Source organism: Plecotus auritus, assembly GCF_963455305.1.
Source record: "Plecotus auritus genome assembly, chromosome: 8".
NCBI classification, from domain to species: Eukaryota; Metazoa; Chordata; class Mammalia; order Chiroptera; family Vespertilionidae; genus Plecotus; species Plecotus auritus.
The window spans coordinates 57521851-57540925 of record NC_137782.1 but is presented as its reverse complement, the minus strand read 5'-3'; the positions used below and the strand labels follow the sequence as shown (position 1 = coordinate 57540925).

Genomic DNA, 19075 nt, shown 5'->3' with positions numbered 1-19075 from the left:
TCTCCAATTTCACCACCCACACTGTAGGACCAGCAACCCCATCTCTCACCTGGATTTCTGCAGAAGCCTCATAACTAGTTTGGGCCATCCACACCTACTTCCCTTGAGGCCTGGGTTCCAGGCTGCAGCCAGTGTTCCCAATCACAATCTCATGGGCAGTGCACTGCAAAGACTCCCCATTGCTCAGCCTTGCATGACGTGGCCCCTACTCTCCTCCCAGCCTCAGTTCAAACCATGCTGGAGCCCCTTCCCAACCATGACCTGCTCTCTCTTAGTGGAACCCATGCCTTCAGCCACTTCACTCCCCCTGCCCCCATCTGCCAGACATCATTCTGAGTGTCCAAGTCCCAGGGAAGCCTCTCCTGACTGCTGGGCTTGGTCAGATATCCCTACTCCTAACTCATCTAATGCCACACACCTCTCAGGTGTAGAAGTTGACATTTCTTAGGTTGATGATTCAGTTAATGTGTATCTCTTACATTTAACCCATATAGGAACACAAGTGTCTTGCTCATCATTTTATTTCCAGCTCCTAATATGGTCCTGACACCTGGTAGAGGCTCAATAAATAATTTTAAAAGTAAATACTTTTTCTGGTATAAAATTAAAAATAAATATAAAAATTTCAAGTGTGGGAATAAAAACGATAGGCATACAGTTGTGGGTAAAAGCAGGTTTACAGTTGTTCCTGTGGATAATTATGCAATAATTAATAAATAATAATACCAGAATAAACTGTTTCACATACTCATGGCTGTAAACCTACTTTTACCCACTCCTGTATGTATCTAGTGCTCCTGAAGTATATAAATGCTCTCTATAAGTCCAAAATTTTAATTTCTGCTCTAAAAGGACCAATAGAACATAGTTGTCATGCCTCCCAAAGAATCTCTGATTGTACATTCATAATAATACTCTTCAAGGTCTAACTTCCATAACCCTTAGAATCCATTCTCCTTCCTTAATTATACTCATGTAGAAGCACACAAGTACATAGATTCTAGGATTTCTGTTTCTGAAGTCTGCATTTAGTTATATTTGAAATGTATTTTTTAAGAAATCTAACTCTATATTTCCACATCACTAACTAAAATACTTTCCTGCTGAATCACTATAGGACTTTTACCTAACAGCAATATCGTGCTCCATTACAACAGTGAAGTTGAAATTTTTTCTTCTTTATATCATAACTAGAGGCCCGGTGCACGAAAATTCATGCATTCAGGTGGGGGGGGGGGCTCAGCCCGGCTTGCACCCTCTTGCAGCCCAGGACACTTTGGGGGATGTCCAACTGACGGGATCCCAGGGGGAGCGGGCCTAAGCCATCAGTTGGACATCCTTAGTGCTGCTGCGGAGGCTGGAGAGGCTCCCGGCACCGCTGCTGCGCTGGCCAGCCATGAGTCGGCTTCTGGCTGAGCAGTGCTCCCCCTGTGGAAGCTCCTGCTTGAGCATCTGCCCCCTGGTGGTCAGTGCATGTCATAGCGACTGGTCGTCTGGTCGTTCTGCTGTTAGGGTCAATATGCATATTACCCTTTTATTATATAGGATTGCATCACAAATAGGAAAAAGATATATAATACCATCCTCTCCTCAGGTATATAATACCACCCTTTCCTCACCATAGCTTCTAACACTGTAACTTGGCTTGGCTCTCAAAAATCATTTATTGAATGAATAAAAAAATGAGCAAATAAAAATTATTAATTATTAATAATTCAACTGTTACTCCAGTGAACTATATGCACACTGGAAAAAAAAAAAAAGAATAAGATGATATGCATTCATCCCTTACACATTTCTGAAAATTTCAACATTCTCTAAATAACCAGGCCTTAAACAAAAATGAAATTTTTAAAGTAAAATTAATTGAAGTAATTTTCAAATAGTCTCACCTTATCCAAAATATTTCTCACCTACCAAAACCACTAAGGAGTAAAGTGTAGAATTCTTGCCAGAGAGCAGTGCAAAGGTGCAACCCATGTAAAAGAAACATAGTTACACATGGGCTTGAAAAGATAAACTGAAGAGTAAGAAGAGGCAAAGAAAATCAAGGGGAAACTAGGCAACAAAAATAATAAATAAATAACCTTGTGGCTGAAAACAACTAGACGAAGAATCAGAGTGCCCACAAGAGAACAGAAAAGCATGCAAAGGTGCAACCCATGTAAAAGAAACATAGTTACACATGGGCTTGAAAAGATAAACTGAAGAGTAAGAAGAGGTGAAGAAAATCAGCGGGAAACTAGGCAACAAAAAAAATAAATAAATAACCTTGTGGCTGAAAACAACTAGACGAAGAATCAGAGTGCCCACAAGAGAACAGAAAAGCATGCAATGGTTTGGGGCACCAGGCAGCAGACACTGGTATTCAAGAATGCAAACAACAAACAATGATTTTTGGAACAAGAATTGAAGTCAATATTGTTTGGTCTTTCTTTTCAAAATTACAAAATCAAATTATGCATAAAATTGTATATTAAATCTTGTAATACTACCACTTGATGACAAATTTGGTTTTTTCAGAGTTTAAAAAACTCTGAGTTGCAAAATATCCCAATATAAGTCCCTTATTTCTGAAAGTGAAGAAAAAGTTTTGGGAATACACAGGTTTGTAACTGACATTTTAAAGAAATAGGTCTAAACTATTCTTTGTCATAAAAATTTTGTTTATACTCTGAAGCGAGCACCATCATTCATTAATAAATTCTCCCTAAGCCAATTTCACCCATCAACTGCATTTCTGGCATCCTGTGGAAACTGGGACTACGTGCTACACTACTTGGAGGTCACAGAGAGAAAGACATCTTCATTTGAATTCACTAATACCTGAGGAGAGGATGGTATTATATATCATTTTCCTACTTGTAATGTAATTATGATAGATTTTACCCAAAGGTGTATCTTAGCACTTCATAATGTTTTTACAAACATTATTCAGTTTTGGCTAAGATCACAATATCTTTCAAAATGTTTTCTAAATGCATTTCTGAATGTATTACGTGGCAATAATAACTATCACATTTGCAAGCTTTTGAATCAAAAGATGTGGCATTGGTAATGTTGATGGCAGCGATAATAAAAATTATGATGATGAATATTTTTGCAAACTGAAAATATTTTTAAATCTACTATAAAACCCCTCTTGAAGTTCACTGAAGAGTTTCAAACCTTTTTCAGTTTTATAATACAAGCTTTGAGATTCTATCACTTTGTCAATATCAAATAGCTACTTAGCAATATAAACAATGCTAAAGAATCTAGATTTCCAGATTTCAGCTAAATAATTTTCTTCAAGGTAGCTATTGCTGTCAATCAAATAAATTTCCATTGCTGAAGCATATAATAGGAAGAGTTTGAAACTGGAAACATAAAACTTCAATATCCATCCTGACACTACCATTAAAAACATATATTTTTGGATGGAACTGAACTATAATCACTAACATCCCCCCAAAAATCCCGAAATCGGAAAAGAAAAAAAAAGCATCCAAGACAGAGATGTTTTCCTAGAAGTCACTGCAGGTGCCTGGACCAGAGTTGATGCTACCGCAGAGCTGTGGAGCCTCCTCTTCTGTGCCTGCTTCACAGTGATCTTGCCCCAAGTACTCTGTCCCAATACCCCCAGGTCAAAATCCCACGCCTCCTCTTCAGGGATCAGTATCAATTGTCTACAAGGCTTTCACTATTAATTTCCCTCATCAAGAAAACAATTTTTATTTACCTAAAATCCCACAACATGAATGACACTTGTCTTCTGGACACTGACTATTAATTATAAATGTGGTTTTTCTATTATTTCCTGTCAGAATATATGCCCTCTTGGGACAGGGCCTATCTCCCACAAATCCCTCTATGTGGTATAGTTGCTAATACAGGGACCTAAACACAGCATATACTAAAAATATATGGTGTCCCCAAAACATGTATACACACACTTAGAGTAATTATAAAGTTGGTGTTTATTAAAATACATTTCAGTTTTAAAATTGAGCTATCAGCTGTTAAAGTATGTATACATTTTTCTGGGACACCCTGTATATATTAAATGCTCCCTCAATAAGAATTATTATAGGTAACCAGCTAGGTAGATAAAGTATCCTATGTCCATTGCCTACATATTAAAATCCAAGGGGCAAAACTGAACCTATGCCAGAAATCTCCAGGGAGTGATATACATAAATATACCTTTCTAAACTATTACCAAGTTTTACTAATCGTAAGTGGATATAAAAGTAATTAGTGACAAGGTACGCCAAGTTTGCATGTTTTTCTGGTCTTGCACTTCAGCATATCACACAATATGCAACCTAGTGCCCACAACTATCATTTCAATATCCTCCTTCATTAAAGCTCTTTCCCAGGTCAGCGGTCTCTAAATATCTTATATTTAAGACTTAACTTGAGAAATTTGAAATTAAATCCTTCCATTTAGATGCCTTGCAATTCAGCTAAGTACCCCAAAAGGGAATGTTTAAATTAACGGAAGATTAAAGCAAGGAAGAACATTCTAAAAGGTATTCCATAATGGGGCTTTGTCACCACCTTCTCTGTTTTATTGGAAAAATAATCTTTTCCCAGGGGGGCTAACAGTTTATAAGCCAAGCATTGGTCCAGTTTAACTATTTGAAGTTAAAAGTGTCAGAGCAGAAGAAAAGTTTGTAATGGAAACGCTGACATGCCATGAAGTAAAGAAGCACAAGCAGGTGCTCCTGGAACCCGGGGTCATAATTCAATCAAGCTGTATTTTGACGTCATCTGTTGCAGAAAAAGCCAAATGGTTTATGAACAGCACCAGAACTCCCGAGATTAAATTACAGCCCTGATATTTAATCATGAGTCTTACTGTGTTATTTCTAATAACACAATACATTTTAACAGTTATTCGTCAACTGCCTTGGCCAAATTAGAACACGTGATGACAAGTGAGCCGGATTACAATGTCCATCTCTCACAGCCTGAATTTTTATTATTTTTTCAGAAATGGTAGATTATACAAGTTTTCCTCTTCTTAAGAAATATACAGTTGGTACCAACAGATTGAGTCCAAACCTTAATTAAAAGCAGCATGGGGCCCCTAAGCAGTGGCTCAGGACATCTGTATTTGTGTTCTTTTATGGCCAAATAACCAACTGTATGATTTGGACAAAAGACATGTAGCCCTCCCAAACCTTGTTTCTTTACCTAAGAAATAACAGAGCATCTCTAAAGTCTCCTGTAAATCTAAAGTTTTATAATTTATTTACCTGAAAAAAACACACAATATTATGTAGTTTCTTTGTGATTCCCTGAGTATCCAAGTGCAAAATTTTTATAGCTGAAAAGTTGATGAAGTTTTAATTCAATTAAAATCACTGATCAAAGAAGCATTCTAGAGATGTGGAATTGTAAGCTAAACTTTTTAGAGGCAATATTAGCATCAGCAAATAAAACAGTTTCTTTAAAAATTAATGTACAAATACTGTTGAATGTGTGAAAGGTTGTTTGCAAAACAAATCAATACAGGCACATCCAACAATGAATTGCAGTTAATAAACTACATATAGTAATTACCACCAATGGCAGTCTAGAAAGTCATTCATTAAATGTTAATTGTCACACAAAAGTACAAAAGCATCCACTTGAACAATAGTGTAGCTGCACATTTAAGTAAAATACTTTCTTACAGCTCTGAAATTTACCCATATAAACTGATTTTAAACACACCTGGGTATTTGATATGCTGATTAACTGGGCCTTATTTATTTTTGAAATGAAAAGAAACATGACAACCTTTTCAACACTTTTGCTATTCATATATGAGTCTGATATAAAATACAAATATGACTTACAACAAAGTGCTACCAATCTTCTTTAAAGATTAAATTGCTACTTCTCTTATGTATCTCTCATAAACATCAAGAGTCATATGGTTTTAAAGTATACACCTGAAACTCATGTGCATTTTTTATCGCTGAGTCTAAGTGGGCACAGATTTTGAAAATGTATTATAAACTTGGCGGTCAATTTTAGAAATTTTATTCAGAGTAATAAGAAACCATAACAAAAGTAACCTTTAAAAAAAAACCTATTATGTACTTTACTTTCTCTAATACTTAGCACTATCTATTAACTTGGAAGAACACCTGGTCATACAAAATAGCTCATAAAAAAAAATAAGGAAAGAGGGAATTTTTTTCTGTTTCTACCTAGCTGAATTTCGATCCTACGTCTGTGCAAGTTCTGATTTACTGAATACATAGATATAAATTCTAAAGGTTTGCCCAAGAACATTTTGGTTCAAGACTTGTAAACTGAAGAACGTTTAAAACACACTATGTTCCTTATTAGGCAACTTAAGATCTGTTATCTTGGCTTATGGGAACTGATCTAAATAGCATCATAATACTAAACGTTGAAAATCGCAGGCCTGGGGCCCCCCGGACTCAACTCTATGCCTTGGACGAGGTTGCAAACTTCCAATATAAAATATAGTTTACCATTAGGAGGAAATGTTTGATCTGTAAAGCTTACAAAATTACTTTGTTTATCATAGCAGATGAAAGCAAAAAGGAATAATTTTAAGCTCAAAACAAAACTGTTTATATGACAGTCTTTACTGCTTCATGATTCTAAGCATTTAAGACAGATTCGAGCAATTAACAGCATAAACTTTCATTACATAGTTCTATTATATATGTTTATGTGACTTAGCTGTTCATCTGTTATTTAAGTGATTTCCTCATTACAATAGTAGGGTAAAGATAATTTGCTGATGCTGTCAAAATGTTAAGCATTTCAGTCTCAATAGATCTTGGATCCCCACGTTTGTTTAATGCACTTTATTTACTTAAGTCATGTCAAATAGAGTATTGCTTCTTCCTTCTGAATTTAGAAAATGCAACATTTTAAGCACATGTCTGATAAAAGACATATCAAAACTTCAATTCTGCTTATTTTAGTGATGTTGCTAGAATTTAGTATTATTGTTCTTAGATATTAAGTTTCAAAGATCTAACAATGAACTGCAAAAGTTCTTTTACAGTGAAAGGCAAAAAATCTTTATTTCTTTAGATATTAACAGAGCAGGCTTCATTACCTCAACTTTTGGTACATAAAAATAAATGAAAACAAAATATTTTCACTGGCACCTATGGAGACTGTCAGTTGAATAAAAGCACAACTTTGAAAATATCTACTATATTTTCCTTATAATAATAACAATAGTAATAACAACAATAGTGAGATATACAAAGACACATTGAAATCCAACATCAATTAGAAGCCTAGCTTATCTGGATACTAAGGCAGAAAAAAATAATGGACCTGGGTTTTTATCATTTTCTTAAATATGTTTTTTTGAAATGCTTATCTACTCTAGCCTGGCTGGTGGCTCAGTTGTTTGGAACATCATGCCATACACCAAAAGGTTTTGGGTTTGATTCATGGTCAGGTCATATACCTAGGTTGCCCATAGGGAGGCAGCCATTCGATATTTCTCTCTCTCACATTTCTCTCTCACACATTTCTTTCTCTCTCTCTCTCTCTCTCCCCCCCCCCCTTCATCTCTCTCTAAAATCAATAAACATATCCTTGGGTGAGGCCAAGCCTCAATAATACATTATTATCCCTATATAATCTTGAAAAAGCAAGCTATATCTGACTCTATGTTTGTCAGCGTATGCATGTGTGAAAAGGATATTGAGCTGGGCAAACCTGGGTTTAAAACCTAATTCATTATAGGCTGCCTTGAGAACAAGTTGTCTGACATCTCTGAATCTCAGTTTCCTCATCTATGAAATGAGCATGGTAATCTTTGCATCTCACTGAGTTCTTGTGAGAATTTTAAAATACAATACATATAATACATATAAGGTGCATAGCATACCTCTTGGCATATTAAGAAGCACTTTAATTTTGTCACTGTTGTACCCCTCACACCCTATTTTTCAATTTAACATCTTGCAAATAGTCCCAGGGGAGTTCAGGCTAAAGAGAATGATCAATATCCAAAATTCAGTTCCAAACCTTAGAAAGTATTCAAAGGTCACATGCACATGCAGAAGCATTTGTATGCACAAATATCAACACATAAATCCTGATACTCTATTACGCAATACAAATTACAGCAAAGCATAGTAGTGAAACCAATGTTATTCCAATAAAGGATTTGCAGAGCCATAGAGAATTAGCAAATCAAAATGTGTTCTTTTAGAACAGCAAATAAAGGCACAGAAATTCCTTAACTTGAGCCTCAGTTTTCTTTAGCTGTATAAAGCTAAGGGGTTTCTATCTCCTATATTCCATGATTCTAACATAATGGGTTTAATACCACTTTACTTATTAACCTAGTAAATTACTCTGCTCTTTACAAAAAAACCATGCAACCATTATGACTTGCACTGTAATAGCAAGGTTGTTTTAAAACACACACACACACACACACACACACACACACACACACGTGTGTGTGCACGCACACATACACAATTAAATAACTCCACTCAACAAACACTTTTAAGGGGAGGCCAATTTTTCTTCATGCCATAACCTTGAATTCAAACTAGTAGAAATCAATTCAGGATGCTGACCATTTGAATTTTCTCTGTGGTACAGTACTACCCCCTGGATTCATTTTTTTCTCCCCGAATTCACTAAATTGATGGGTTGTTTTGGTGTCATGTGGATAAAGACTAACTAACTTGTATGAATACCAAGAAATGTTTTTCCTCTTTAAAAAATGCCATGACAGAGATGTGGTGTATTTTACTACTGCTCTTAACTGTCCAAACACCCATTGATTTGGCAATCTTTAACAAATGCTGAACACCTAAGCAAAACTAAACAGTTACAGGAGAAAAAGCTCAACTTTTAAACTGAGGGAGGAAGATGTAGTATCCATCACAGACTAACTGTAAATACATGTAACAGATGTGACTAGGGTTGTTCTGGAGTATAGATAATTCTAATGGCCCAACTTTAAAACTACTTTTTAAAAAGATCCTAAAGCTAGCATATTTATCTTTTGCTTATAAAAGACTCAAACTAACCAAATAAACAGTATTTTTGTTATATTAGAAAATTAAGCCCTTGTTAACCAATAAATTATAGACTCTAGGAGCATTTTTTTTTCTTTTGGTAACTTTGCCATCCTACATTTTAATGAGAATAATATTCCAATTATCCAGGCATGTGGATACTTTTAGTTTGTTTTAAGATCAATGATATAACGGATATTAAATCTCTTTGTATAAGTTACCATATGGGTTACAACTATTTCTTAAAAATAATTCCAGAGCCCACCAATCTCCCAGTTAAGGTCATCGTAGCTCTGAACTATCATGGCTGAATTGTTTTAGTGCTCTCTGCTGAACACCTGCAAACATCAAACAAAAACTGCTGGTCCTTTCCTGGGTTGACAAAAGCCTTTCATGTGAAAAATGCTCCCTGGGAATGTCAGGCTGTAGCTCAGGTTACATTCCATTCTCCCTAGCAGCCTCCCCATTTCTTAAGGTGGTAGGAAAAACCATGTTTGTGAAATGAAAGATTAAAGGGAATATGGCCACACTTTATTTTCATTCTCACATTGCAAATCACGATGGAGCATCCTACATTAATGGAATCAAGAGCTACTGGGAACTTTAAGCATGAAATATGACCAACACTCACTGAAAAACTATAGCTGGTTTTTCTAATATGAACAGTCTACTTAGAGCTTGGATCTTTTTCTCCTGGACCCAAGTTGCAAAGCTACCCATGAAAGTGACATCTGAGATCACTCAGGACAATGGAAATGAACCTGAAACAAATTTAGAAAATTATTCCTCTGTCCAAAGTTACCTCATTCATCCTTCCAGTTAAAGGCCAGTTTTCCTGATTTTTTAATTCTTTATGCTTTAAAAAGACTTTATCTTTGTGGATAAATGATTTATCTTATTGAGTGGAAATATAAGCCATTTACTTCACTAATAGCCCTGTGTTCAAATATGTCTTGAATAGATGAGAAAAACCAACACTCCAATCTGTACCCCATATATTATAGTCACCATCGTACTGCACTGGATGAATACCTTGCATTTTCAATCCAGTACCCCAAACAAAAGAGCCACACATTTTTACCTTTACAAGTCAACATTTGGGCCTGAAAACTACACCTGTGATATAATGTTACTTAAAGTTCAACACCTTAAAATAATCACAGCATTTCATCAGAAATACCATAACATCACACTAAGGATGAAGTCTCTGTCTGGGTTCATGTATGCTTGTATGTATATGTGTACACACACACACACACACACACACACACACACACACACACGGAGTTGTCTTAAGAACTGTGTAAGTTTCAATATATGATCACTTACCAAAATGTATTAATACATATTCATATTTGTCCAGCAAATACTCCTTGTAAACACTTAAAATAAACATCATAGCAAGGACTCTATCTAAATGTGAACTCAGAAATTTCATGATTCTGAGTCATCTCACTTTATGAAGCCATACCTAAACTGACATACTTAAGATACTCCAAATGTGTCAATTTTCACAAAGTACAAAAAAGTATTTTGCACTGACTTTGAAAGTAGTCTATCTCTGTAATTTTCTGACATAATCTACTTCTAGATTTTAACTAAATACTCATCTTAAGTAATATGATGAAGAAAATTATTGTCAGAGATAAAGTTAGCTACTGTTTGGATAATGTCTAACATGAAAAATTAATTTGTCTAAAAGAGACACTTGTGTTCACCTTTACTTCAAAGTTGTATAAAGAATACAGAAATCTCCAAGATATAATACTAAAACAAAAAAATTAAGTCCCACTAACACTCCTTTCTTTTTCCTCAGGTTCATTAGCTTGCCAGTACTAGGTAATAAACTATCACAGGGTCCAGGGCAGTAAAACACAAACCTATGGAGAATAGTACTTTAATCAAAGCGGACCCAAAAAAACAAAAGATAAAATATAACTATAGGAGACATCTCATATTTTATAAATCAAGTTACAGACTCTAAAATTCCCTTAGACTTATGAGTGCTAGAAGAAGGAGAAGTAGCTTATTTGGAAATGAGCAACTTGTATAAGCCATTCATTTTATAAAAATATACCAATTACACAAATCACAAAGGTGAACAGATTTCTCATTGCTTTGAAATTTAAGAGATGTGAAATTATATTCAATAGTTAACAGACAATTCCACTAGCATCTCAGAGCTAAAAAATGTCAACATTTACCAGCCTGACTTAAGAATAGCACTCTGTCTAATGTACTGTTATGTACCATTGCCAGAACTAAAATACTGCAGCTGTTTAACCAGCAGAAATGGATTTAAGCATTGAACTTAAAGAATAGCAGGCAACAATGTATGCCTCCTTTTGATATGAAATTCAGTGGACAAAATAACAAATACATTTTAAATAAATATATTTTCAGTTTTCACTTTTAATAAGAGAACTTCAGAGAGTCCCCTATTAAAACTCCTCCTTAGATGCCAGATAATCAATGCGCACCCAGTTTCCTTTGTGAATAGCGCTAACGTCTTTTTTAAGCATCACCCAAAGACCTTTCGTTTAGATAATGTGAGGTTCTTCCCAATTTGCAACTTTAAATATAGCAAAAATTCATTGCACACATGATACATAGGGGAAAGAAACAGCTAAAGCATCAGAAAGGCTGTTTTAAATATAAATGAATTAATATTTAGCTCTCAGCTTAGCAAGAGGCTTTCTATTTACAGTTATGGTTTACTACACAGCATTAGCTGCAAAATTACAGACTCATTTCTTTAAAAGGGTTAATTATACATAGAACCTAATAAAATTTATATTATTTACAAGGGATTTTCCCTTTTTATGAAAGTTAGATTTTCCCCCTCTATTTCCAAATAGGGAACATTAATTTATTTCCCTCATTTTAACATTGGCCTTATCTTCACATGTTTGATTATAACTGTATTAGAAAATTGCTTTTAAATTAAGTAATGAAATTCTGAGACAGTTTCCTTGATTAAAAAAAAAAGGCCTAATTTTAATTTTGCAAAAGATGACATTTTGTGTAAGTTATACCACTGATGGATAATGAAATAACTATATCATTACAGGCTAAAATTTCAATGACTTTTTCAGAACACTTCATCAGAGCCAAAAATATACAATGAGTGAATAAACAGCAACGAACATTTAACTACACACTAAGACAAGAATTTACATACTTGAGCCAGTAAAATGTCCACTCGCCAAAGAAGTTGGTCCATTTTTCCCACTGCTCACAGGAGGTGAAAACATCTAAAAGAAACAAAGAAATATTACTATTGAAAAGAAGACATTTGCTCCTTCAGAGTTCAGCAAAGATCTTTCATACTCTCACTATATAACTTAAGAGTTTATGCTAAGGGCTCATCTTAGTAAAATACATCACCATCCAACTTAGAACTAAAGCAGGCACAACATTGGCAATCACCCCCTCCGCCCCCATTACCACTCCTTTCTTTTTCCTCAGGTTCATTAGATTGCCAGTACTAGGCAGTACTACCACATTTTAAACAAACACAGTCCCCATAATGTTATCAAGATTCAGTTTGGAGGGCAGCAGCCTCTCTAGAAACACTAGTTTTACAAAGGAGAAGAAAAAAAGTTTGTTTGTTTTATATGAAAACCTTGGCCATAAACGTGGCAATGTCCATTTCCAGCCCGTATAGGATTTGCCTGTTATATGTGAACCCAAATAAAAATAAAAGTGCCACCTGCACTAAATTCTCATTTCATCTCTAACATGAGAGCAATTTGAAGCAAGACACACTCTCTCTCTCTCTCACTCACTCTCTCTCTCTCTCTCTCTCTCACACACACACACACACACACACACACACACACACACACTCTCACTCTCTCTTTCACTCCCTCTTCTCTTCAGCATTTATTTCGACCCTAATTGGTTTCCCTCTTCTTCCACGTATCTAGTGGATAATGCGCACCTTCCCTGGGTCAGAGCCTGCAAAAAGCAAAGGAACGAATGGAGAAAGTGCAGCAAGCAGAAAGGGGGCTACAAAGCTGCTAGAGCTATGTTTCCTGGCAAAACTTCCGAAAGCCATTTCTCCAAAAGAAGGTCTAGAAGAGCAGCAGCACAGCAGCACAGCAGCAGCAGCAGCAGCAGCAGCAGCGGCAGCAGTAGCAGCAGCAACATGAAAGAGCCCCACTTAGAAGGTGGTTTGGATTTTATTTATGTGTTTTGTGGATTCTTTTTATTTTGATTTGCAAATGCATCTTACACCAAACTCATCTGCCATTGAAAATCAATTCCCCTGACATGAGTGAGACTTGGTTTGGGAAAGGGAAGCAAAGAGATGGAGAAGGACCAAGTACAGCTGTAAAACTCCACAAGTGTGTAAGTTCTTCTTTGTACTGATCTCATAACTATGAAATGTATAAAAACAGTATAAAGTGTTCTAAAGAATGTATACTCAATATATACATGACTACTCAGAATCCCAGGGCGGAAAAAAAGTAACTAGGTAACTACAGGTCCAACTAATCCAAAGCATCATCAGTTTAAAACTTTAAGAGACAACAGGGTCTCCTATTTTCTCTTTTCCATTTCTAGAAAAATAAGTAAGTAAATAAAATGAGTAGTGCCCAAAGTATTAGTACTTTCACTGTTCAGATAAGGCCAAGTTTTAGGGGTGATTTGCCATTTTAGGGGTGTCTGTCTTTCCTTTCCATTTGGGTGAGATTCAGTTATTCTGGGGGGTTTGGGGGTATGGAATTCAAGGCAAATTAATTAAGACTGGAAAAAAGCCTGAATTGTTCATCACACCCAAAAATTGTAGTTAAAACTTATCAAAAACACCTTCATTTTACCGAGGAGTCAGCCAATTAAAAATTATTTCTATCCTTTAGATTACTATTGGTGTCTAGCTAAGTGTTTGGGTTTTTTGTTTTGTTTTGTTTTGTTTTCACAGCTGTTGTTAGTTTCCACCGTTCTTTCTTACCGCACTGAAATCCAGTAAATCACTCAGCTCTTTGTCCGTCCCTAAGGCAGCCATTCGCTGTTGGTGATGCATTTTAGCAAAATCACACAAACCTAGAAACATGGAAATAACCGCAATCAGAAAATCCAGTCCCAATCCTTGGGAGAAAACACAATCGGATTTTTGGAGACTGGGGGGTTTGGGGGTGAGGATGTGGGGAGGGGTAGGATTAAGGTGGAAAGGAGGGAGGGATGGGAGAGTTGTTTTGTTTTGTTTTTTAAAGATGGAATAGGCAGCAATAGCAAAAAAAAAAAAAAAAAAAAAAAGCGCTATTGATACTGTATTTCCAAAGAGACGATCAAAACTGGTAACATCCACTATAAAACCAAATCCGGGAAGTAAAAAAAAAAAAAAAAAAAAAAAAAAAAAGCCGCTCTTCAGCGCATCATTTTATGCAACAGGAGGTAGAGCGAGAAATGAATGGATCATAGAGAAAAGAGAAACTACTGAGAACGATCCGGTCTCAACTTTCCCCCCACCCTCCATCCCACCCCCTCACACACACTCACACACACGCACACACACACTCACACACACCACTCCCCTCAGCATTTCAAAGTAGCTATAAAGAAATTAAAGATGAGCGTCTCTGGAGTGAAAACACGTCCAAAGGGGGAGGGGTGACAGGGTCGGAGGAAGGGGGGGAGTAGAGTGGGGGGTCGGGTCTTGTAATTGTCCAGCACCCTAATTTGTGAAAGAAAGGATTGTAAAAATTAAAGTCAGGCCCTTGGCAAAGTCATCCGTCCCTCCAAGTGGCATTGCTGGGGAGGGGTGGCGGGGAGGGGGGCCGAGACGAGAGGGGAGGGAAGAGGCGCGGGAGGGGAAGGGGTGTCTCTTCTGGGAGCGCCGGGAGCCAGGAGCCCGCGGCACCGGAGGCGCGGAGCCGCGTGCGGGGCCGCCCAGCCCGAGCCCCGCGCCTCCCGGCGCATCAGCCCCGCCGAGCCCGCCGGCGCCGGTACCTACCGCCCGCGCGCGAGAAGGGGCTCTCGGTGCACCGCCGGCGCCAAGGCGGTGTTCATGTCTAACCACTGCCTCCACCGCCACCACCTCCTCCTCCTGCGCCCGCGCCCGCTCCTGCTCCTTCCCCGCCGCCGCCGCCGCCGCCACCGCCACTACAGATCCGCAGACACACAGCCAAGATCCCTGACTCTTAACACCAACTCTCTTCTCCGGGGAGGGGAGGGGACGAGGGAAGGGGGGAGGGGGAAACACGCCGAGGCGCACGGAATTGCAAGTTCAGCAAAGAAATGGGTGGGGGGGCTCCGGGGAGACGCGGCTCACTCGGATCGGGCTGGTTGGGATGCACGGCCCCCCCCCCCCCCGGAAAAAAAATCTCAACACCTCCCCCGCCTCACAAAAAAATACAAACGAAAATTCATCGAGCACCTCATTTTCCCTCAGATCGTCAATTACAATCTGAAGATTGAACACTACAGCTTTTGCCCGTTTCTACCATCGGAGGCACTTTGAAATTTATTCGAGTTTACATCTCCTCACTTCTTTCTTTCTCTGACTCTCGTTCCTTCTCACTCACACATCTACACACGGCAAAGCAAGTTTATACTAGACTGCAAATACACGTGATGCAAAAAGACTTTGCCAAGAGGAATAATATTTTTCTTTTCCATATATAAACCAAGCCACGGTTTGCTGGGGAGATTTTCATTTCAGTAGTTTTGCGTTGGGGGCGAAACCTTAATTGCATACTTTCTTTCCCCTCCCTTTTAAGTCACAAAATAGTATAGCTGCAAACTTTGCCAAAAAGAAAAAAAAAAAAAAAGGAGGCAGTTTTTGAAGGTGGATGTTGTTTTGTTTTTACACTTGAGTTCCTAGGCAGGCTAAGTCCCCGTTCGCCAGCACTATAAGTTTTTAATTTCAGCATTTACCAATACAGGCCCTGCATGCTCTTAAAACATACTTTTTTACATCACTTTTTAGGTTAGAAATTAAGCTTCATAATTCTATCGGTTCATAATTGCAAGTGTGCTTTATCCAGTATATGCAACACACGCAATTTTAACGTGTTAAAATACACATTCTGCAAAACCCTTTATTGCTATATGTGGGAATACATACACAACATGCACACATTTTTTCCCATTGGCAATTATTTAATAGGTTCCTTTTGTTTTAATAAAACATTGGGATCGGTATTTTAAAAATTAAATGCAATTACAAACAGTTTACTCTGACAGCAAATTGTAACGTTACCTTAAATGGCCACAAATATGCTCACAATATTCCAAGGAAAGTGACTTTAAAAAGAGAAACAAAAATCTTCTGCAAGTACTTAGTATCTCACATGTGTGTCCCCAAAAACGTATTTTAACTGGTACTCAGTCTGCTCCAGGGATATCCACAGAATACAAGATTATGCACCTGGCTGTGGTTTTTGCATTTTCCACCATAAAATTGCAACAAAATTCCCTCCCCAAAAAAACAAATCATTAAAAAAAAAAATCCAACAACTTTTTCTTATTGTTTATAAAAAATCAATACAGGATAGTTATCATTTTTCCTCAAACCAATCTTGTTGGTGGTGGGGTTTTTTTTCTTCTCCTCTCATAAAGTTTAAACTTGTTCCAAGTTTAGAAGTGTCTCATCATCCTCCTCCTCCTCCTCATCATCATTACCATTGACTCCCCCGTGGAGTCACATTGATGATAATAGGTTTCCCTGAAAGATACATTGTAATCCATTCACATCCGGGCATTGCGGGCTTATAAAGAGAAGGCGCTGCGGCCGCGGCTGCTCCTCCAGACAATGACTAGGGAGGGGCGGGGCGGGAGCGGGAGACCATAGAGAGGTAAACACCGCGCCTAGAGCGGCGCCCAAGATGGCGGCTCCTGCGGGCCACGCCTCCTCCCGAACAGGGGCGGGTGTCGCGCTTAGGGCCAAAATGCAAGGGCTCCCGAGGCTGGGGCAGTTAACAGTCCCTGCGTCACTACGTACTTCATTTTGGTCCCCTTCTTTGGCCTTCCCTGTTTACTCAGAAGTGGAGTTTCTAAATTAAGGACTGAAACCCAGACTTCCACAGGGGAGTCAGCTCCCCTGGCTCACCCTGAGGGGGGCTCCACGTAGGCCGTGCCCGCCTCCCCAATGGAGGAAAGCCTCAAGCCCCGGTTCTCTGGCTATGTGAAACCCAACCTCTTAGGGAGACTTGAGCTTCCTGGAAAAAGTCCCCTGCGCCTGGCTGTAGCTCCTGGGCTTGAAGAGGAATGTGGGTCCTCTCCTCCTCCACCACCCACACACTATCTCCTTCCAGGCCCGGGGAAAGTGAGAACTTTGCAGGTCTTGGAAGCCTCCACTTGGAAAAGACCTTCATTTACTGCTTTGTGGACTCAAATTGAGTTTGTACCAGGAAGCACTACTGAATCAACTTCTAGTTCTTGCTAAGCAATTACCGTCTCTAGTGTGTTTTCTAGTCTGTGAAATGCAAAGAACAATACCCACTTTAAGAGTTTCTAAGAATTAAAAGAATAAAGTTAAAGATGGAGCAATCACTAAAATCATTCCTTTCCATCTATAATTCCTTGCTAAACCAACTGATAGCTCTAATCTAGTCCATTGGATTTTCAGGGGAGGTTTTTCTTACAGTTAATTTGGCCCGAAATCTCTAGCAGTTGCTGACAGAGACCTCTAACACACTATGCATTTCAGGGAAAGCCACAGACCGAGTTGCTAGCCTCCTTCCTGCACACGAGGCCAACCTTTTAAAGAAATTCCTGGTGTCTGTTTCAACCAATGGGATGACAGATGACCCATCCAATCAGAATGATAGTTATACCCTCATTTGCATCTTTACTAACCAATCAGAGCAGCTCCTGAAAGACCATTCAGAATGTGCTATTCTGACCAATCAAAGGACAGTGTTATTTGGACCAATCAGACTGTTCAAACTTGGAATCCTCATTTGCTTAAAAATGGGCCAATCAGGGACTTGGGGTGGGGCATTTTCTATATAAAGAGTGGACTCACCATGGGGTGCACTTTTGGTTTCCTCCTGAGGCTGCTTTCCCAGTTTGGAAACTGATCTTTTGAATAGTTTATTTTCTTTCTGCACCCTAGATTGGAGACCTGTTGGCATTAAATTGGTGGCAGCGACCTTCTGTTCACATAATGTTGAGTAGCTTAATCCAGAGCAGTTTAATAAGTGATTTTAAAAAACTTACCTAAATTATACAACTTTATATTAATAAAGCCCACCTTTAAAGCCAAGCCATCTATGATCAGAGTCAACATCCAACTATATCCTTATACTGTCTGGCAGCAGGAATGTCCTAATCTCCATTTTCTGATATAGTTTTGTGGCAGATTAATTTTCAAGATCTTTTGTTTATATGTAAGTTTTTAGGGAACAAGAATTAGGGCCTTTATACTTTGTTTCCTGTCTGTTCACACATTGGGAAGATTCCTGTGTTCTGGTTTCTTTCCATGTTCTCATCTTAAAATAACATTTTTACATTTAGACACTACTTTATGCTGCATTATCAATCAAAAGCATTATCTCTGATTCTCAGCATAAGCCTCTACAGGCTCTACTGAGATGATGTAATAAAAAGACCATAAATGTTTGTTTAGGGGAAATATTCCACTGGCTCTACCTCTTTAATCAGCTCTGTGACCTAAGGCTTGATGTCAGTCTCTTTTACAGTAAAATGCAGAGGCTAGATGAAATAATCTCATAAAACTTCTTCTACTTTTTAGATTTTAACACACACCCCTTCTCCTGAATTTCAAGGGGAAATAAATGATCTGTCCAGAAATCAGTGATAGCATCAGGTCTGGGACCTAAAGCACCCAACTAATGGCTAGTGATTTTTTTTTTTTAACTGCATTCTACCATCAGAAAACCATGAAACTACCTTTCTTATTTTAAAGTAAGGAGCAAATGTGGGTATATATATATATATATATATACACACACACACACATATATATATATATATATATATATATATATATATATATATTTTAATTGTTTTTTTATAGAAAGGAAGGGAGAGGGATAGAGAGTTAGAAACATCAATCAGCTGCCTCCGGCACACCCTCTACTGGGGATGTG

The 19075-nt window shown here is 37.9% G+C and overlaps 1 protein-coding gene across 21 annotated transcripts in view; it reads right to left on the bottom strand.

Moving 5' to 3' along the window:
- The window catches only part of TCF4 (transcription factor 4), a 341673-nt gene extending 324898 nt beyond the window's left edge, over positions 1-16775 (bottom strand). For 5 of the 21 annotated variants that reach the window (XM_080686314.1, XM_080686352.1, XM_080686350.1 and 2 more), the window contains exons 1-3: positions 14974-15181; positions 13972-14063; positions 12196-12268 (exon numbers count right to left, since the gene is read on the bottom strand). In XM_080686314.1, the coding sequence (XP_080542440.1) occupies positions 12196-12268; positions 13972-14043 (145 nt within the window). In that variant the 5' untranslated portion in view covers positions 14044-14063; positions 14974-15181. Of the gene's footprint in view, positions 1-12195; positions 12269-12639; positions 12892-12957; positions 13231-13971; positions 14064-14973; positions 15355-15396; positions 15543-16221 lie in introns of those variants that run through there. The other 16 variants (XM_080686349.1, XM_080686351.1, XM_080686346.1 and 13 more) reach the window with 13 other exon arrangements.
- Positions 16776-19075: the final 2300 nt, after the last annotated feature.